We start from the raw sequence: 22,450 nt of genomic DNA, 5'->3' as shown, positions 1-22,450 counted from the left end.
TTTAAAAATCTTTTAAAAAATAAAATGAGCAGAAAGGTCCCGAGCATCTAGACTGAGGTCTTGGAACATCATTTCCCACCAATAGGAATCAGAGCTCCTTAAAGAAATGGCATATTCTAGGTCTGGGGAAGGAAATATGTGAACTGATCCTGGAGCTATTAGATTGCCAGGATTTTAGTAGACACTTAGGTGTCAGAAGGACTGGGAAGCCAGCTGAAGTTTGACTGGCCAAAATAGGACACTTTTGAGTATCAATAAAGATAACTGCAGTGGACCAAAACACGTAAATTATGTTTAAAATATGATACCATAATGATAGTTTAAGAGCAAGCTTATTCACTTTGGTGAAATACTATTGCATCATTATTTTGAAAACTGGTAAAGGGAAAAAAAGCAAGATAGAAGGAATCAAGACTTTACTATGTGAACTGCACCATGGGTAGCCAAATAATATAAATGTTTTGGCTTTTTTGGGTTTTTTGTTTTGTTTTTTAAAGTTTATTTTGAGAGCACAAGCACAAGTTGGGGAGGGACAGAGAGAGAAGGGGCAGAGGATCCAAAGTGGGCTCTGCACAGTCAACTGGAACTCACAAAACCCTGAGATCATGACCTGAGCTAAAATCAAGAGTTGAATGCTCAACCAACTCAGCCACCCAGGTGCCCCTACTTGTTTTTTTATTTTTTATTTTTATTTTTATTTTTTTTTATTTTTTTTCAACGTTTTTTTTTTATTTATTTTTGGGACAGAGAGAGACAGAGCATGAACGGGGGAGGGGCAGAGAGAGAGGGAGACACAGAATCGGAAACAGGCTCCAGGCTCGGAGCCATCAGCCCAGAGCCTGACGCGGGGCTCGAACTCACGGACCGCGAGATCGTGACCTGGCTGAAGTCGGATGCCCAACCGACTGCGCCACCCAGGCGCCCCTACTTGTTTTTTTAAATAGAAGTGTTCTAGTTAGTAAATGAAGGAAGGACAGATTTAGGATGATTAGATCCAGCATCGAGCATGCCCCCAGATGGAAGAAAACTCTACCCTTAAGAGTAGTCTTCGGGGGGGGGGGGGGGGGGAGGGAGAGTTCATCCTGTATATAATCATGCCACTAGATCCAACTGTCAATTTCAGGATATCCAGGGGGACAGAGGCATATAGTAAACGCTATGGATATGTGATCAACAATATCCAGGTTGTAGAATCTACAAGAGATGAACTGGTTCTTCAACAAATAAATGGCAAGGGAGGGAAAAAAATGATTTATAAATTAAAAGACTTAAACTTATCAAATAATCATAATATATGGACCTTATTTGGATCCTAATTCAGACAAACTTTAAAAAAGTATGGTACAGAGAAAGACAGATACCATATGGTTTCACTCTTATGTGGATCTTGAGAAACTTAACAGAAACCCATGGGGGAGGGGAAGGAAAAAAAAACAAAAAGAGGTTAGAGTGGGAGAGAGCCAAAGCATAAGAGACTGTTAAAAACTGAGAACAAACTGAGGGTTGATGGGGGGTGGGAGGGAGGGGAGGGTGGGTGATGGGTATTGAGGGCACCTTTTGGGATGAGCACTGGGTGTTGTATGGAAACCAGTGTGACAATAAATTTCATATATTGAAAAAAAAAGTATGGTATTTGAGAGAAATTGAAATTTGAATGTTGACTAAATGATTTTAAGGGACTACCAATTTTTAGGCATGCAATGGTACTATTTTTTTTCTTTTGTTATATCTTTCAGGTGCTTATCTTTTAGAGGTCCATGCCAAAATATTTATGAATAATGTAGAGATTAGCTTCAATATAAGATGAAGAAGGGAGGCATAGATAAAACAATTTTGGGTTGATAATTTTTGAAGGTGGGTGATAGATACATCTCTACTTTTGTATTTAATTAGAATTTATATCACATTTTAAAAAATAGAAGAAAAGAATCACAACAGTCTTGATTCAGAGACTCACAGTTATAATATGATGAAAGTTTGCCCCTTCACTTGGTTTTGGTATGATTCTCAAATTTTCTGTCCATCTCACATTTTCCTCTTGATGTGGCACTGTGTTCCCTATGTGCTGGCCTTTTCTGAAATTCACATTTTTGCCTGGCAGTTTTTCAGAAGAAATTAAAATGCCCCTAAATTGGGTAAGGATTGAATCTCAGCATGTTTGTTTGTTAATGTGAAGTATCCAAGTCAGAAATACACTTAAAGCAAAGTAATAGAGAAGAGACAGAAAAAAAAAAAAAATCCAGGTGTTTTTGTTTTTGTTTTCCTTATGAGAAGTTAAATTAAAAGATTTGGTGTAGAAAGAGGTTAACGTGAGTAGAATGATAGTTTGGGAAGATGTGTACATTGCAGTACTGGGCATTTAGTAATTCCTGTCTTCTTTAATCAAAAATAGTTGAAAGGTAACTATGTGCTACCTGCCATGGGTCACTGAGCACCACAGAGTTACCGTGTTTTCTCATGATCATCTTGATAGAGATATTAAGTATGGCATTTCTTCATGTTAATGAAGATTTCTTTTTGATAACTGGAAAACTACAAGAAGGGTGCTAAATTTGCATGTTTCAAGTTTGTGAAGTATTTAGGTTGATATCTCTATTGTGGTAGGGCCTGTCTTTTCCACAGTTTTTTGACCCTGAACTATAGATGGTAAAATGAAGGATCACGCTTAGAGACAACAGTCTAGGTCAGAATTGAGGACTGTTTGAAAAACTTGGTTTCACTGTCTTTCAGAGATGTTTGGATGGATGTGAAATATGCTCAGTCAGCAGATTGGTTATTTATTTTTTTCTGGGTTGACAAGCCTTATTGGTTAATTTGTCTTGTTTGCTGTAAAGAACTTGAAAAATATTTTGAGTTGAATTTTCTGCTCATTTTGAATCTTAATTTACATTGGATGTCTTGGCAGAACATATACATGGGGAGTTCTTCTGTCTTGATAAAAAGTAGGCCACAAACATCTTTCTTAGCCATTTTTTTTTTCAAATCTACCTTTCCCACTCTTTCTGTTTATTAGAGTATCTTTTTCATGGGAGGACTAGCATTGTTTGACTTTGATCAGATGGAAGAAACTTTCTTTTTTATTTTAGAGAGAGGGCACACCCATGGAGGAGGGGCAGAGAGGGGGAGAGAGAATCTCAAGTGGACTCTCTGCTCAGCGCAGAGTCCCACACGGGGCTCAGTCCCACGACCCTGCATGACCTGACCTGAAATCAAGAGTCAGATGCTCAACTGACTGAGCCACCCTGGCTCCCTGGAAGAAACTTTGAATATTATTCTTAAGGTTCATTGCTGGATTGCCTGGGTGGCTCAGGTGGTTGTAAGCATCTGACTTTGCCTCAGATCATGATCTCACAGTTTGTGATTTCGGGCCCCCCCCCCCCCCCCACCGCATCGGGCTCTGTACTGACAGTTCAGAGCCTGGAGCCTGCTTCAGATTCTGGGTCTCCCTCTCCCTGCCCCTCCCCTGCTTGTGTGCTCGCGGGCTCTCGCTCTCTCGCTCTCTCGCTCTCTCTCTCTCTCTCTCAAAAATAAGTAAACATTAAAAAATATTTTTTTTAATTTTTTTTTTTCAACATTTATTTATTTTTGGGACAGAGAGAGACAGAGCATGAACGGGGGAGGGGCAGAGAGAGAGGGAGACACAGAATCGGAAACAGGCTCCAGGCTCGGAGCCATCAGCCCAGAGCCCGACGCGGGGCTCGAACTCACGGACCGCGAGATCGTGACCTGGCTGAAGTCGGACGCTTAACCGACTGCGCCACCCAGGCGCCCCTAAAAATTTTTAAAAAATTTATTGCTTCATAAAATGAAACATGCACTCAGTCCCTTAAAATATTAGAAGTAGTTTAGGTAAAGACCAGCCTTTTGGATATGCTATTAAAATATCCATAGGCATGGCACTGAAAACCACAATTTGCATTCAGCTACCTCTATTTACTCTGAAGGAAAGTTTTCTTCTGATGCTCAGCATATGTATGGGGAGTTTGCTTGCAGCTGGTCAGAGTTGAAAGAAAGTGCTTGAGAACCATCCCCAGAACTTATCATCCACAGTTTATATTCATTCTGCCAGATGTTTGATATCCATGCATTAATTAATTGTTGGTTATGGGCTCTAAGAAAGTTACATAGTAGAGAACTGGTATAAGATTAAATAGTTTAAAAAGTTGCTTAGAATGATATCTTTTTCAGTAAAACTAGTCTGGACACTACAGAAGTTTGTGTTGTGTAGTCTTTGCTCAAGGACTGCCTGTGGTATGGATTTGGCTCTTTTTTTTAAGTTTATTTTTGAGAGAGACAACACAGCAGGGGAAGGGCAGAGAGAGAGGGAGACAAAGAATCTGAAGCAGGCTCCAGGCTCTGAGCTGTCAGCACAAAGCCTGATGTGGGGCTTGAACCTACAAGCTGTTAGATCATGACCTTAGCCAAAGTTGAAGTTGGAAGCTTAACCAACTGAGCCACCCAGGCACCCCACCCTTCTTTTTAATTCTGTTTCTGGCTAGCATTGTCTTTTGTATATTTATGTTAAATATGAAACTAAGAAAACTTAAGTTGATACTTTATATGTTTTTCTTTCCTTGCTCACATTTTCTCCCCACTATGGTCCTGGCCTGGGAAGACAAAAATAATTAGAATTTAGAGACCAGTTAGAATCGAGTTAGGCACTTTAGCCATTGAAACTGTGGGCACTTGGTTGTAGCCAACTCAGTGGGGCGTTGGCTGGATTTTTTTTTTTTAATTTTAGTTAACATACAATGCAATATTGGTTTAAGGAGTAGAATTCGGTGATTCATCACTTACATAAAACACCCAGTGCTCATCATAAGTGCCCTCCTTAGTACCCATCACGCTGCCTGGATATTTTAAATTTTCAAGGGAACAATGCCATCTGTTGGGCACCTTAAAAATGAATCCTGTCACGTTCTATGGACCCAACTATTTAGACTAGTTTTAGGTTGGTTTTTGGCATAGAGATGTGGTAAAAAAAAAGTTTCTGTGAGAGCCTTTGCATTAAAAGATTTATTTGAGCATTGAGCAGTAACGCTATTATAATTCCAAGACAAAGAAGTTGACCTTTAGTCTACTGATGTTGGGCAGAATAGCAGTAGCTCTTTTTTATTTTTATTTTTTACTTATTTTTGAGAGGAGGAGGCTGAGAGAGAGGGAGAGAGACAATCTCAAGCAGGCTCCGTGCTGACAGCCCAGAGCCCTACGCAGGTGAAATCAAGAGTCGGATGGATGCTGGGACACCTGGGTGGCTCAGTCAGTTAAGTATCCTACTCTTGGTTTCGGCTCAGGTCATGATCTTGTGATTTGTGAGTTTGAGCCCCACATTTGGCTCTGTGCTGACAGTATGGAGCCTGCTTGGGATTTTCTCTCTCTCCCTCTCTCTTTGCCCCTCCTGCACTCTGTCTCAAATAAACTTAAAAAAAAAAAAAAAGTGGATGCTTAACTGAGGCATCCAGGTGCGCCTAGCAATAGCTCTTTGTTTGCACTGCAGAGGTGCAGGCTTTGTGTTTATAAGAAACATGTAGGGGTGACTGGGTAGCTCAGTCAGTTGAGTGTCCATCCTGCTCTTGATTTTGTCTTAGGTCATGATCTTGTGGTTCATGGGATCAGGTCCCACATTGAATTCCGTGCTGACAGTGCAGAGCCTGCTTAGGACTCTCTCTCTCTCTCTCTCTCTCTCTCTCTCTCTCTCTCTCTCTCCCCCTCCCTCCATCTCTCCCTCTCTCTCCCCCTCTCCCGCTCTCTAAAAATAAATAAATAAACTTGAAAAAGAAAAAGCATGTAACTTAGGTGTTTTCAAATTAAAGGCTCACTCCCAAGTCATGGTGGAGTACAAGAATACAATTTGGAGGGGAAAAGAACTACCACCCACTTTCTGAATTCTGGGCAGTCTAGAATTTGACCCTGCAGCATCACCCTTTTGAAAGAGCAGCTAACAGCCTAAGTTTGTAAACTGGGAATGTAGTGTGACAAGTGAGGTTCTTATCCTGGGTGTAAAATTTAAGAGACTGCAAAAAGGCTCAGGAATAAAAGAGTATTTTAACATAGTAAAAGAGTACTATTAATACGAAAAAGTTCATAATGAGCAAAATATACCTTTTTTACTTTTTTTTTTTTTGAGAGACAGCACATGAACAGGGAGGTAAAGGGCAGAGGGAGAGAGAGCGCATCTTAAGCAGGCTCCACGCCCTGCCTGGAGCCTGACATGTGACTCAATCCCACAATCCTGGGATCATGACCTGAGCCAAAATCAAGAGTCAGACACTCAACTGACTGAGCCACCCAGGTGCCCCTATTATTATTGTTTTTAAAGATTTTCTTCTTCAGTAATATCTGTACCCACAGTGGGGCTCAAGTCACAACTCAGATCAAAAGTCATGTGCTACACTGACTAAGCCAGCCAGGCACCCCCAAAACATACATTTTAATCGAAGACCCTGTACTTGGATGGTTTGCCTCACCCTGATCATAGCCCTGGGTATTACAGATTAAACTTTTATACTCCTCTTATTGAATAATTGCTGTGAGCTCTTTCATAATTTGTTTTCAAGAATAAAACTTACAATGAGGCACCTGAGAGGCTCAGTCAGTTAAGCGTCCTACTCTCAATTTCAGCTCAGGTCATGAGATTTGATCCCCAGTCAGGCTCTGCACTGACAGCTCAGAGCCTGGTTGGGATTCTCTGTCTCCCTCTCTCTGCCCCTCTCCCACTTGTGTGTGCTCTCTCTCTCTCTCAAAATAAATATTTTTAAGAGAGCAAAAGTTATAATTCTAGATCCTTCGAAATGTGGCAGTAGGGGGAGGTTAGGGGAAAGGGTAGAGGGAGCATAAGGGTGGATTGAAGAATCTTGATTCCATATTTTGTATAAAACCACTTCTCATTTTGAGGTCAATATCTTCTTAGGTCCAATATCTTTTTTTTTTTTTTAATGTTTATTTTTGAGAGAGAGACACAGAGTGTGAGCAGGGGAGGAGCAGAGAGAGAGGAAGACACAGAATCAGAAGCAGGCTGTAGGCTCCCAGCTATCAGCACAAGAGCCTGATGGGGCTCAAACTCAAAAACCGTGAGATCCTGACCTGAGCCAAAGTCAGACGCTTAACCGACTGAGCCACCCAGGCGCCTCATTGAGGTCAGTATCTTATTTGGTCCTTTTTTCTTGTAGCATGGCGGACACCGACCTCTTTATGGAATGTGAGGAGGAGGAGCTGGAGCCATGGCAGAAAATCAGCGATGTCATTGAAGATTCTGTCGTTGAAGATTATAATTCAGTGGATAAAACTACTACAGGTAACAAAAACTCTTTTGATCTTGGATTGTTATTTAAACTGACTCAGTTGGATGGCATTTTTATTAAGAAAGTGTGAGGTGGAGAAAGACTTGTAAGAACCCAAGGATGGATACCTCGTTTAAGAACCCAAGGATGGATGCCTCGTTGTGGCGCTGGTGCTTTTTTTTTTTTCTATGCTTTAGTCTGTAAAAATACCTCAGTTTCTTCATATGTGAAGCTAGAAACACTATGCTCAATTTATTTAAAACATTGAGAGTTGAGTTAACCAATGCTTAGCAATCATTTAGCAGTCCTCCTACCAAATGTACAAACAAGAACGCAAAGTAGTGTGTGTGGCAGTGTTCATTTATGTACCCAGTCAAACACAGGATCCCGTAGTCATTTTTCTCTTCTTTGTTTGTTTTACTTGACCTTGGTTTCCTTTGTGAGCTGAACAGAGTTTGCTTTGTGTCTGCCTTCATGAACAGTTTACAAACATAGGCTTGTTAGCTGCTCTTTCAAAAACGTGATGTTGCAGGGTCAAATTCTAGATTGCCCTAAATTCAGAGAGTGGGTGATGGTTCTTTCCCCCTGCTAAATTGTATCTGTTGCTCTCTTTATTTTTATCTTTCCTACCTTGAGACCTGAAGATGGCATTGGTTTAGGCTGAAACAGGACACAGTTCAGGATCTTGTGTACGGCTTATTATGTATGCATGGTTATAAATACCAATAGTGGTGATAATAAACCTTTGAGTCCTAGAGATTTGCTTGTGCTTTATAAGCAAAACCTTAAAATACTGGTTCAGTGAGCTCGCGATCTAAATTAACCAGGAAATATGAGATGAAGAAGGCATTGTGTCTAATTGGTGGAGCGAGGGACAAGTAGGAGGAGAAATCAGATGAACAGTTGGATTTGCAAAGAAAGCAGGAAACTTTTTGGCTGTAGAGACCCACAACAAGATGAAAGGGATTAGAACAATATCCTTTAGTGTCATCTGTCCCTGTCTCCAAGTGACTATGCCTCCCCTTCCCCACAGTTTCTGTGAGCCAGCAGCCAGTCTCGGCTCCAGTGCCCATCGCTGCCCATGCTTCTGTTGCTGGGCACCTCTCTACATCCACCACCGTTAGTAGCAGCGGGGCACAGAACAGCGACAGTACAAAGAAGACTCTTGTCACACTAATTGCCAACAACAATGGTAAGTGGGATTATTGGGAAATTCTTCCTGGGCCAGAGGGGTGAGAGAGAGAAATAAAGAGGTCTTAGGAACAGATGTACCTGTTTAGTTTTAGGTACTGAGATGGTTCTACTAGTTGGAGTGAATTTAGTAATGATTCTGTGATATGGAAGTGATTCAGTAGTGTTGCTGTTCCTTCTGAGTTAGTGCTGAATTGATGCTGGTCTTTCAAGTCTGAGGGCAGCTGATCTTGCTGCTGGTAATTTGTGGGAGAGAAAATGTAAACCCAAAATTCCTGACTATTAAAAAGATTGGGCGGGGGGTGCTGTTTGATTGTTTTTGTTATTTTTTTAAGTAGAATAAGCCCCACTAGTTTGGTAAGAATTCTCCCAGGGCAGCTTTGTTCTGAATTTTCTTTGGCAGATTCATATGGTCATTGGTTCCTGGGTATGGAAAATAGGATAGGGTTGTTTTCTACTTGAAGGAAGTGGTGAAAGAGTGGTGCTTCTAGTGTATTTATTGACTAGAGCTGCGTAGTATTGGTTTCTATTCATTTCTGATGACTGTTTTTACACTCTGAAGGCAAGTTATATCTTAAGATTCCTAAACTAGAATAAGCACCTTTATAGAATCATTGTGTTGCTGCAGAGGGCTTATTTTTAATTGTTTTATTTCCTTTAAAAACAAAATAGCTTTATTAATACAGGAATAATATGTGTATTGTAGAAAAAGTAAACTGAAAAAAATAAAAGGAAGGAAAAAATTTTTTAACTGTGATCTCACTACCTGGAGATAACTATTTGTAATTCTTATTTTGTACATATATGTACTTTTATATACTCCCATATGGTATATGTTGTGATTTACTTTTTATAAAAACGGATCATACAGCCTCTACATTACTCTTTGCCTCCTTTTTCCCCTTAATATGTAATGAATATCTTCCCATTTTAATCAGTGTATGTCTGTAACATTGTTGATGAGTAAAGGTACAGTTAACCCTTGAACAACATGGGGGGTAGGGGTGCCAACTGTCTGCATAGTTGAAAGTTTACATATAACTTTTGATTCCCCCCAAATTTAAATACTGATAGCCTTCTGTTGATAAGTTGATTATCACAGATTTTGTATGTAATATGTATTATACTGTATTCTTACAATAAAGTAAGCTAGAGAAAAGAAAATGTTATACAGAAAATCATAAAAAAGAGAGATAACATAGTACTATACTATATTTATTTTAAAAAAATCCAGGGGTGCCTGGGTGGCTCAGTTGGTTGGGTGTCCAACTCTTGACTTCTGCTCTGGTCATGATCTCATGGTTTGATCCATGGGATCAAACCCCATGTCGGGCTCTGGCTGACAGCATGGAGCCTGCTTGGGATTCTCTCTCCCTCTTTCTCTGCCCTCTTCCCCCCTCCCCCATGCACACATACTTTCTCAAAAATAAATAAACTTCGGGGCGCCTGGGTGGCGCAGTCGGTTAAGCGTCCGACTTCAGCCAGGTCACGATCTCGCGGTCCGTGAGTTCGAGCCCCACGTCGGGCTCTGGGCTGATGGCTCAAAGCCTGGAGCCTGTTTCCGATTCTGTGTCTCCCTCTCTCTCTGCCCCTCCCCCGTTCATGCTCTGTCTCTCTCTGTCCCAAAAATAAATAAACGTTGAAAAAAATAATTAAATATAAATAAATAAATAAATAAACAAACAAACAAACAAACTTAGGGACACCTGGGTGGCTCAGTCGGTTAAGCATCCGGCTTCAGCTCAGGTCGTGATCTCACAGTCCGTGAGTTCGAGCCCTGCATAGGGCTCTGTGCTGAGAGCCTGTTTCAGATTCTGTGTCTCCCTCTCTCTGCCCCTTCCCCGCTCATGCCCTGTCTCTCAAAAATGAATAAATGTTAAAAAAAATTTTTTTTAATAAAAATAAATAAACTTAAAAAAAATCCATGTACAAGTGGACCTTCACAATTCAAACCTGTGTTGTTCAAGAGTCAACTGTATTTCCTGTTGTTTGGTTACTTATTATTAACGATAGTTGTAAAGGGCTATACTTGTACTTTAAAGAGCTATTGTGAGCATCTCTGTCTCTGTGTCTTTTCTCACCTCCTTACTTCTGAGAACATATTTATAAATGTCAAATTATTGGATCAAAAGTCAGCATAGTTTTTAAGGCTTTTGATATTTTTCCTGGAATGGCCATCTAGAAATGTTGTATCAGTTTATATTTCCATTAGAAGTACACATGGTGGTTTTATTTTTGGCTATAACCATTTACTCCTCTACTGTTAGATATTTATTACAGTCCTTATTTTTTGTGATTACAAGCAGTGCTTGGTGAGCATTCTCAGGCATTGTATCTGTGTGCACTGTGTAAGCATATCTGCAGTAGAAAGTGAAATTGTTTGGATCAGGCATTTAAAACTTGATAGATGGTCTCAAATTGTCCTAATAGATTGCCCTGAATAATTGCCCACCAATAGCTCTTTCCTCATATTGCTGCCAACTTTAGGTACTATTGAACTTAAATCTAATTTCTGTAGGCATTTTTTTCAGTTGTTGGGTACAGGAAATACTATTTTTATTATATGAAACATCCTTAGAATTTTTTTGAACTTATAGATAGGGGCCCTTACATATATATAAAGATGAGGAACCACTATCCAGAGGATTCTGTCATTTTACAGATGTGGAAACCAAAGGCCTAGAGAGTCTAAACAATGTGCTTAAAGTCAAATAGTTGGTAAGTGACTAAACTGGATTTGAATTGTCTAGATTTCAGTTTGTGTCCTTTCCTCTGTGTTATATTGCTTTCCTGTATTTCTTTTAAAATAATCTGTCAAAGTGCTGTTAGCAACCAGCATAACTAAATTTTTCTTTGATCGTACGATATTCCAAGGCTTATGAGGACACACTGACATGATCTAGTCTCCTTGACTCCTTGAATGGACTTTTGATTTCCGAGCCCACCTAGGGCTGTGTACAAAGTTAAAAAAAAAAAAATCTATCTATATACACATACTTCTAGTATTTAAATTAAAATGTTAACCCATGGGGGGTCTGGGTAGCTCAGTCAGTTGAACATCTGACTCTTGATTTCAGCTCAGCTCATGATCCCAGGGTCATGGAATCAAGGGTCTGCACTGAGCATAGAGCCTGCTGGGGATTTTCTCTCCTCTGTTCCTCTACCCCATTCTTTCTCTCTCTCTTTCTCAAAATAAATAAATAAATAAAACATTAACCCATGTTAGTGGGGAAAAAATTGGGTACAGACTGGTAACCAGTTACATATGCCGTGTGTATTCTTCCAAAACATTTTCATGCATAGATAAGCATGCATTAATAAATCCAATTTGCCTAGCCACCCCCCTTTTTGCATAATACAGGCAATTCTGTAACTTTTAAAATCTGATATTCTTTTTTTTCTTTTTTGAGAGGGGGCATAAGTGAGAGAGAGGCAGAGACAGAGGGGGGGAGAGAGAGAGAGAGAGAGAGAGAGAGAGAGAGAGAATCCCATGAGAGGGAGAGAGAGAGGGAGAAGAGAGAGAGAAGTGGGGCTCACCCTAAGTGAGGCTCGAGCTCACAAACTGTGAGATCATGACCTGAGCTGAAGTCAGATGCTTAACCGACTGAGCCTCCCAGGCGCCCTTATCTGATATTCTTGAGATGCTAGTCTAGGTTTAAGGATGAGACTTCAGAATATAGTGGATTTGGGGCACCTAAGTGGCTCAGTGGGTTAAAGTACCAGACTCTTGATTTCGTCTCAGATCGTGATCTAGAGTTCGTGGGATCAAGCTGACAGCACAGAGCCTGCTTAGGATTCTTTCGCTCTGCCCTTCCCCCACTCTCTCTCAAAAAAATAAATAAATAAAATAAAAATAAATAAATAAATAAACAAACAAATATTTACAACTGGTTGGGCTCCTGGTTATCAATAGCCACCTCCACCAATAATTATATTATAAAAAAAATTCTTTTGGGGGCACTGATTTAGCTTTTATAATTTATCTATTTCTCTTGTTTTCTTTGCCCTCTCTATATAGAAAGCATTTTCTTGACCCTTGATTTTGAAGAACTTTTTTTTTTTTTTTTTTTTTTAATGTGGGAGGGAGGCCAAGAGTTGAGACGGAGGAGGAGTACATTGATGGTTTTTGTAATGGTCTAGTCCTGTGCTGGGTGATGGATTCAAGAGTGTTTATCATTGTACTTTAGAACTTTTAGGGGTGTCTGGGTGGCTCAGTCGGTTAAGCATCCTGCTTAGGCTCAGGTCATGATCCTCACATCTGTGAGTTTGAGCCCCGCATCCAGATCTATGCTGACAGTTCAGAGCCTGGAGCCTGCTTCAGATTCTGTGTCTTCCTCTCTCTCTGCCCCACCCCTGCTTGTGCTCTGTCTCTCAAAAATGAATAAATGTTAAAATAATTTTTAAAAAGCCTTTTAAATGTGTGTAGCATTTTATGAGTCAAGTGTTAAAATATAATTAAGGTAAAGATTATTTTGAAAGAATAGTGGAAAGGATATGGACACAGTTTTGTTCTGTACTCCAAAATACCTGTTCCATGGAGAATGATAATTGCTTAAGAATAAAATGTAATCAATACTTTCCTATTTAATGGGTAGAGAATAGTTTTTCAGCAGATGATACTGGGACAACTGGGTACTTTTCCCACATGGAAGTGGATGGAGTGGCCCTTCCACTCCTTACCGTTTATAAGCGTTAACTAAATGGTCAGTGTAAGAGCTAAGACTGTAAAACTTTTAGAAGCAAACATAGGTGTAACTCTTTATGACCTTGATTTAGGTAGTGGATTCTTAGGATCCAAAAGCATATGTAACCATAGAAAAAAATGATTGGACCTTATAAAAATTAAAACCTTTTATGCTTCAAAGGGCATAATCAAGAAGTGAAAACACCCATAGAATGGGAGAAAAATTGTGCAAATAATATATATGATAAGGGACATGATAACTAGGATATATAAAGAACTACTACAATTCAATAATAAAAAGACAATCCAATTTCTTTTTTTTTTTTTTTTATAAAAATTTTTTTTTCAACGTTTTTTATTTATTTTTGGGACAGAGAGAGACAGAGCATGAACGGGGGAGGGGCAGAGAGAGAGGGAGACACAGAATCGGAAACAGGCTCCAGGCTCGGAGCCATCAGCCCAGAGCCCGACGCGGGGCTCGAACTCACAGACCGCGAGATCGTGACCTGGCTGAAGTCAGATGCGTAACCGACTGCGCCACCCAGGCGCCCCGACAATCCAATTTCTTAAATGGGCAGAGGATCTAGATAGACATTTCTCCAAAGAGAATATATAAATGGCCAGTAAGCACATGAAAAATGCTCTACATCATTAGTCACTGAGGAAATGCATATCAGAACCACAGTGAGATTACCACTTTACACCCACTAGGATGGCTATAATCAAAAAGGTGGACAAATAACAAGTGTTGGTGAGAATGTGGAGACATTGGGACTCCTATATTGCTGATGAGAATGTAAAAATGGTATGGCCACTTTGGGAAATAGTTTGTCAGTTTCTCAAAAAGTTAAGTGTACTTACATGACTCAGCAATTCTCCTAGCTGTATACCCGAAACATGGAAACATGTTCACACAAATGTCCTGAACAAATGTTCATAGTATTATTCATATAGCCCCAAATGGAACAGCGTGAGCTGTTGAATGGATAAACAGAAGGTGGTATATCTGTACAGTGGGATATTATTTGGCCATAAAAAGGAATGAAATACTGATGTATACTAGAACATGAATAACCCTTGAAAATGTCGTGCTGAATGAAAGGAGTCAGATACAAAAGGCAACATACTGTATGACTCCATTTATACGATCTGTGGTTTCCAGGGCTGGGGAGAGGAGATAGGGAAAAACTGCTAATGGGCACAAGATTTTTTTCTTAGGATGATGAACATGTTCTGGAATTAAATAGAAGTGATAGTTGCACAAAGCTTGTATTCGAATATACTAAAAACCTCTGAATTGTATACTTTACATGGGTAATACGTATGGTATGTTTATGTTATCTCAGTAAAGCTTTTTTTTTTTTTTTTTTTAAGAAAGTATCAGGAATAAAATTTTGGAACATTTTTGCAATCCTTTTTGTTCTTCAGAATCTACCACTCAGCGTTTAGAAATGATTTCTGTAGTTCTGACTGATCGTATATGTTTGCATTGGAAAGACATAGTATGTAGTGAAATAAACCACTGCTTAATTCTGAGCTGTGAATGATGTGAATTTAATGTTAATAGATTTCTTATTCTATAACTAATAATGGCTTTCAACTCTTGTTTAGCCCATTTTGACTCAATTTAGCTCTCATCCCTGGGTTTTAAGACTATGTAAGTAAACAAAAAAATAAAGGAAACATGAAGACCTTCAGATTTGTAAAAACAGCATATTGTGAGAGAAGCTGCTGAATCACTAACCCGTATTTAATCAGTTTATGGCTGTGGTTCCAAGTTTATTTGAGAGCACCCTGTGAGGCAGGGTGCTGGTTGGGTGTTTGAGAGCACCCTGTGAGGCAGGGTGCTGGTTGGTTGATACTTTTATAGGCATTTCAAGTTTTAAGGATCCTGATTGTCTGCTTCTTTTATCCTCTGGAAATAGAACTTTGTAAGACCCATGAATTGGCAGAATTTCTTTAAAGAAAAACTTAAGAATGTAGAATCATTTAAAATATTTTATTAGAATTCATTAGAGTTATTAGATTATAGAAAGTGGGTGGCAGGTACAGATAAAACAAAATTGGTACTAGTTAATAATTGTTAAAGCTGAGTGATGGGTACATGGGGTACATTCATTATGATATTCTATTTTTGTGTATTTGAACTTCTCCATAATAAAACATTTGAATTAAAATAACAAATTGCCAATATAATTAGCATTGATAGAACTTGGAAATTCTGTTTGTCAACCTCTCATAATCACTATTCAGCTGGCCTCATAACTATGAGGTCTAGTCCACTGATGGGCACTCAATTTCTGGAAAAAAGTGGGACAAGCCATTGTTGGCCCATTAATAGCCACCTGTACCAGTGGTCTAGCTTTGTAGCTAACTGCACTGACTCCATCTGTCAAGTAGGACATAAAATTCAGAGGAACCCATCCCACTGTGGTTATTTGAGGCAAAAAGTTGAGGCACAGTATCTTATTTGAATCTTTGAGTTAGGTATATCAACTCTGAAATTTTCTGTCTGCTTTTGGGGTATTCTTTGTAAATCAGTAAAGTTTAGTATTAATGATTTTTTTAGCCCAATGTAGTAAAAAAAAAAAAACAAAAAACTTTAAAACATTTACAAAATTACTTTTTTCACAAATGAAAACAACCTAAAATGTTTCAGTAGCCAGTTTATTAGTATTTATTATGAATGAATCATCTGCTTCATGAAGTCATACCATTTTTACTGGGTGTTGGTTAGTTTTTAGCCAAGTCTTTATCAGTTCTGATGTCAAAAAAGAGAGGGATAGCCTGTTAATCTCTCTGTTCCCGTATCTGTAAAAGCCACTGATTGTTTAGAGAATCTGTTGCATTTCTGAGATTTGAAATCACTAGGAAGAGGCATCATTCTTTAGATGTTGTGTACTTGCTGAATTAATGTTTGTTGATGAATACTTCTCTTTTAAAAATATTAAAGTGGATTCGCTAACAGCAAATTACATTCTGACAAAATAAGTTTCACTTAGTTAAAATATGTAAAAAAATGTTACTTTGTTTTGCTAGTTTGGTATGGAGAGATTATGTTAAATCGTATATTAAATCATCAGAGTCCAAATGATAGCCATGTAGAAAAAGTCTTACTAAATTAAGACATCCCTAGTTAAGATATACCGGGGAGATATTAGTGAACCTCCCCTACCTACCTGTTTTTCTGTTAGATGTAGATTTGGGTGAAGCTTAAATTTTTGGTGAGGTTGGTGATGTTAAACCTGAGGTGAGTCGTGACAGTTTTGGATATTTTAATATCTGAGACCGCATTTCTTATCTGAGACCCCAATGTTTCTTGTAAAATGTGGCTTTGTTTTCTCTTACATTTTTTTTTTTTCTTTTACCCTTAGCTGGCAATTCTTTGGTCCAACAAGGTGGACAGCCGCTCATCCTAACCCAGAATCCAACCCCAGGTCTGGGCACAATGGTTACTCAACCAGTATTGAGGCCTGTCCAGGTCATGCAGAATGCCAATCATGTGACTAGTTCTCCTGTGGCCTCACAACCAATATTCATCACTACGCAGGTGAGTAGGACTCTGAATTCTGGGGCTGGATAGGGAAGGAGAGAAAGACTGTGTGAACCTTTGGAGTTTTAAGTCCTGTCTTTTGTCCTGGCTTTCTCATTTGCTGTTTTATAATTTGATACTAACTTTTATGGAAAGCCCAATATAACATACAGCTGGGTAATACCTTCTTCCTATCCTTCAGAGGGCTGTTAAGTGGTTTGATTGAGATCTGGGCAGAAATTAGTTGGAAAGCTTAGATTAGGAAGTGTTAATACTTGGCCCTCAAAGCTTCTTGCCCTTTGCTTGGGTTGATTTTCTTATAATGGGTGAGTTAATTGACTTTTGGAAATCTGTGTGTGAAATTGGTGAAGTGCAGGAAGAACTTTGGAAGAGAAGGAGGCAGATTATTTGATACATAATGTCAGTTGAAGTTGAAAGCCTGATGCTGGATGTGGAACCTAAAGGCAAGTGCTGCTCTTGGCCTGTGGCTTCCTGAGTTACAAACTCTCCTCTTACAGATTTGCCAGAGGTTTGTGGACTTTGGAAACAATTTCTTAACAATTGGTTTGTGTTGAATCACTACAGTGAATACTCTTAGAGTGTCACTTTTTTCCCCTTCTATGTCCTTTATCTGTTTAGGGGCCAGTTTGTGGATGAGGTATTTTTTAAGCTGATTTTTTAAGACAGGAAGTAGATTTTCATTTTTGCTCATATGGACTAAAGCTTATTCTTCAGTTTTGATATTTTGTCACTCAAAACTTTTGCCAGAATTCCTAAATTTCTCCATCTTGGTCATTTAAAAGCTCTACCTCTAGAAAAAGAACCACTGGGTAAGAGTGGGAATTTTTTGGCTGTAGTCTTACTGTAGTATCTGCTAGTGTTAGCTACTCTCCATGTTAAAGATCATTTTGCTTTTTAACGCAGGGATTTCCTGTAAGAAATGTCCGGCCTGTACAAAATGCGATGAATCAGGTTGGGATTGTGCTGAACGTACAGCAAGGCCAAACGGTTAGACCAATAACACTAGTCCCAGGTAAGGAAAAATGTCTACCCATTTGAAATAAACTGGCATCCAGAAGATTTGTTTTTACTGTCTCAAAGTATTCTTGGTCATTTAAAAAGCATACTTAAGGAAAATCTAAAAATATAAGATCACACTGATTTAAGCCCAATTTTTAAAAATGATATCTAACCTTTGGCCAGGATGGTGGTTTTATTTTTCTTTTTAACTTTTTACCACCCTTTAAAGAAGGGTTTATAGGGGCGCCTGGGTGGCGCAGTCGGTTAAGCGTCCGACTTCAGCCAGGTCACGATCTCGCGGTCTGTGAGTTCGAGCCCCGCGTCGGGCTCTGGGCTGATGGCTCCGAGCCTGGAGCCTGTTTCCGATTCTGTGTCTCCCTCTCTCTCTGCCCCTCCCCCGTTCATGCTCTGTCTCTCTCTGTCCCAAAAATAAATAAACGTTGAAAAAATAAATAAATAAATAATAAAGAAGGGTTTATATAGTCATTTTTCTGCTTCTGGTGTTTTTGTCAGCTGTAAAGTTTGTTATCCTGAAGGAATATTATTAATGCAAACTCTCAAATTTCTGATTTCTTGTAAGTTTACTCACATGGTGGGATTATAAACTTTCTTTCCCTTTAATTTTATAACATAGATTTTGGGTATAAAACAAATGACCGAACCTTTGATGATAAATATTGCCAATGACTAGTTAGTATTTTTTTTTTTAAGAAACTGAATTGAAAATAATTTTCTGAAATCTTGTAACTTTCCCCACAGTTCTTTATTAAGTGTCTGTAAGTTTACTACAATTCAGACCAAAAGAGATCTTAATTTCGTTGTTGTGAAGGTACCTCCATAAGCTGGCCTAAGTTGTCGTTGTTGTTCTCAGAGCCCACAGAGTGTTTTTGGCCTTCAGTCTCATGACCTTATCTTACCTAGTTCTGATATTTCTTATACACCTGTCCATGGAATTGTCTGCAGCTGAGCCAGGACATTCGCCTCTGGGACATCCCAATAGAATGGCATAGTCAGTCTTTTTGAATGCATAGAAAAGAATGGAGGACTCCTTTAGTGTCCTGAAAAAGAAAGATAGCTTTTTTCAGGACCACATTTGCCCTTTGGCCTAAATATACCCATACTGCCTCCTAGTCTGTACTCATCCTTGTTCTTTCAGTATTGAGGTCAAGCTACTCCTAATTGTATTCTTGGGATGGAAAAGGCAGTGTGGTAAGGTGTTTGGGGAGGAATTGATAGGAATCTTCCTTCTTCAGTTTAATAGGGCTGGTTACTTAGGCTAAGTTCTTTTATCTGCTTGCATACCTATTTTCTTAGACATTAAAAATGTCTAACGTGCTACTCTTGGTAACCTCTGATGGCCACCAAATAGTTTGGAGAAATTATTTTTTCCTATTCCAGTATTTCCAGTAAACACTGGTAGAACGTATTAAAGGTGAGCTCATTGACCAAGATGTGGTACTTTGTTTCTCTTTTGAAGCTCCAGGTACCCAGTTTGTTAAGCCGACAGTTGGAGTCCCACAAGTGTTCTCTCAGATGACCCCAGTGAGGCCAGGCTCCACGATGCCTGTGCGGCCCACCACCAACACCTTCACCACCGTCATCCCGGCCACTCTGACCATTCGAAGCACCGTCCCACAGTCGCAGTCCCAGCAAACCAAGTCCACACCCAGCACCTCCACCACTCCTACCGCCACACAGCCAACCTCACTGGGGCAGCTGGCTTCTCAGCCTCCAGGCCAATCCAGCCAGACACCCAATCCCAAGCTAGGTGAGCCTTGGGAAGTGGAGATGGCCGTACTGGGCAGGGCTGTGGGTGGAGAACAGATGATTATCACTTGGCCAACATAGCTCCCTCCTTCCCCTCTCCACCTGCAGTGAGCATTGCCAGCTTTGTCACTGTGAAGCGACCCGGGGTTACAGGTGAAAATAGCAATGAAGTAGCCAAACTGGTGAATACCCTTAACACCATCCCTTCCCTGGGCCAGAGTCCTGGGCCAGTGGTGGTATCCAACAACAGCTCTGCCCATGGCTCCCAGAGAACTAGTGGACCTGAGTCTTCAATGAAAGGTACAGTAACCTGACCAGTCATTCAGAAACATTAATAAAGCATTCGATATATCAGAACTCCATGCCTTGAAATAGAGATGTAAAATAGAATATAATTGTCACAGTCTGTTCTCACAAGAAACTGTAGTGTAGGAAAGAGGATGGCCACTGTGAAAAGTATAACTAAATCAGCTACAAGGAAACCATTCTGTGCCTCTTGTGCTGTGGAGACGAGTGAAATGGACTGGTTGATCAGAGATGGGTGGTGTAATCAAAGGAAAGCTTCATGGAGGAGGTGGATTTCTGCACAAGGTTTAAAAGTTAGGAATTGGTAGGGAGGTTTCCAGGTGGAGACAGGATATGAGCATGAGAGTTTTCAGTGGTCTGGAGCAGGGGTCAGCAAACTTTTTCTCTAAAGAACCAGATAAGTATTTTAGGTTTTATGCACTAAATAGGGTCTCTGCTACAACTACACATTGTTGTGCAAAAGCACCCGCAGACAATATGCATATAAGCATGACCGAACTCCACTAAAACTGTGAACTCTGAGTTTTATGTAATTTCCACGTGTCAGAATATCTTCTTTCACTTTCGTTTTAGCCATTTAAAAATGTAAAAAACATTTAACAAATGGTATTGGAAAAACTGGGCATTCATATCCAATGAAGTTGGACCCATACACCATATATAAAAGTTTAACTCAATGAACCAAAGACCTAAGCATAAGAGCTAAAACTATAAAAGAAGAAAACATAGGGGGAAAGGTTCATAATACTGGATTTAGCAATGATTTATTGCACATGACACCAAAAGCACGGGTAACAAAAGAATATAATAATAATAATAGATAAATGGAACAACCTCAAATTTTAAACTTTTAAAAGGGCATCAAAGAACACTATGAACAGAGTGAAAAAGCAGCCTACTGAATAAGAGAAAATATTAGAAAATCATATATCTGATAAAGGGTTAACATCCAGAATATATAAAGCACATCGCTTCTCAGCCTTTTGGCTAAGATCAAGTGCAGAATCTATAAAGCACAACTCAACAACAACAACAAAAAAAAACCAAACAACTCAATGAAAAACTGGGCAAAGGAGTTAAACAGACATTTCTCCAAACAAGATATACAGATAGCCACTAAGCACACAAAAAGATCCTCACCATCACTAATGATGAGAGAAATACAAATCAAAACTGTGTTGAGATCCCACTTCACACCCATCATGATGGCTCTTACCCAAAAAACAAAATAACAAATGTTGGTGAGGATGTATAGAAGTTGGAACCCTTGTGCATTGCTGTTGGAAATGTAAATTGGTGTGATGGTTTCTCAGAAAGTGAAACATAAAATTACCATCTGACCCAGCAATTCCACTTCTGGGGTAGGACCCAAAAGAACTGAAAGCAGGGACTCATATTTGTAACCCATGTTCAAAGCAGCATTACCTACAATAGCCAAAAGACTATTGGACTTCCAAGCAGTCCAAGTGAGCATCAGCTGATGAATAAACAAAATACGATATATACATACAGTAGTGTATTGTTCAAGGAAGGAAATTCTGACACATGCTACAACATTCATGAACTTTGAAGACATTCTGCTAAGTATTAAACTAAGCTGATAACAAGAGGAAAAATACTGTATGATTCCACTTAAATGAGGTACCCAGAGGAGTCAAATTCACAGAGACAGGAAGTATAATGGTGGTTGCCAGGGACTAAGAGGAGGGAGGAATGGGGAATTAGTTAATGGGTATAGACTTTCAGTTTTACAAGAGGAAAAGAGTCCTGGTGGAGATTGCTTGTACAGCAATGCAAGCGTACTTAACTGTTCACTGGAGAATGGTTAAGAGGTAAATTTTATGTGTGTTTTACGACAATTAAAGAAAAAATTGTATAACAAAAAAATTAAAAAAGTAAAAGCCATTCCTAGCTCATGAACCAAACAGAAGTTGGCATCTGACTGGATTTTATCTGTGAGCTGTGATTTGCTGGCCATGAGGTAGAAGAATGATGAAAAGAATGTTCCTCATAGTGATCTCTCATGCTTGCTGATAAACATTAATGTGCTCTTCAGGAAGTGTTTAACCTTTCTTCAAAGGGCCAATAATCTTTTTCAAATATCATCATACTAAGCTTATCAATGCTTTTCACTTCTTCCAGTGACCTCTTCCATCCCAGTGTTCGACCTCCAGGATGGTGGACGGAAAATATGTCCACGATGTAATGCTCAATTCCGTGTTACCGAAGCTTTGAGAGGTCACATGTGTGTAAGTGATACCTACCACCTGTGATGGGGATCCAGCTTCAATGGCTACCACTGTATACTTCCTATAGGGTTGGGAACTTGTGAAACGGGGGCTCTGAAATGACTAGGAAGCTTTATGCTCTCCTTTGGCCTATTTTGGAAGAGTTTTATACTTTGGAATGTGGAAGGATACATTTAAAGAACCTCTAGTAGATTAGAACCTTAATATGTGACCTTAATTCCTTGGTCATGATTGATTTTGAAATTGCACAGGTGGACAGGTTTGTTAGATAATCAGGACTCAAGCCAAGTTGGCCTTGGTTTATCTTCTATTTATTGTGTCATTGGCTGAATCAGGAGTCAGTCATTAACCAGTTCCCATTTCTAGCCTTTTCATTTTTTGGTATTAGTCCAGACACAAAGGTTGAAATTTCCTAGCAGGG

The 22,450-nt window shown here is 39.4% G+C and overlaps 1 protein-coding gene across 4 annotated transcripts in view; it reads left to right on the top strand.

Annotated features, from left to right (window-relative positions):
- POGZ (pogo transposable element derived with ZNF domain) overlaps nucleotides 1-22,450 on the top strand; it is a 53,777-nt gene that overhangs the window by 14,075 nt on the left and 17,252 nt on the right. Inside the window, exons 2-8 of one of the 4 annotated variants that reach the window (XM_030324519.1) lie at nucleotides 7,170-7,294; nucleotides 8,314-8,472; nucleotides 16,530-16,705; nucleotides 17,612-17,720; nucleotides 19,185-19,475; nucleotides 19,583-19,774; nucleotides 21,923-22,029. In XM_030324519.1, the coding sequence (XP_030180379.1) occupies nucleotides 7,171-7,294; nucleotides 8,314-8,472; nucleotides 16,530-16,705; nucleotides 17,612-17,720; nucleotides 19,185-19,475; nucleotides 19,583-19,774; nucleotides 21,923-22,029 (1,158 nt within the window). In that variant the 5' untranslated portion in view covers nucleotide 7,170. Of the gene's footprint in view, nucleotides 1-7,169; nucleotides 7,295-8,313; nucleotides 8,473-16,529; nucleotides 16,706-17,611; nucleotides 17,721-19,184; nucleotides 19,476-19,555; nucleotides 19,775-21,922; nucleotides 22,030-22,450 lie in introns of all 4 variants that reach the window. The other 3 variants (XM_030324518.1, XM_030324521.1, XM_030324520.1) reach the window with 3 other exon arrangements.

The sequence above is a fragment of the Lynx canadensis genome, chromosome C1 (genome assembly GCF_007474595.2).
Source record: "Lynx canadensis isolate LIC74 chromosome C1, mLynCan4.pri.v2, whole genome shotgun sequence".
In the NCBI taxonomy this organism is placed as follows: Eukaryota; Metazoa; Chordata; class Mammalia; order Carnivora; family Felidae; genus Lynx; species Lynx canadensis.
This window is presented reverse-complemented; position numbering and strand designations above follow the sequence as displayed.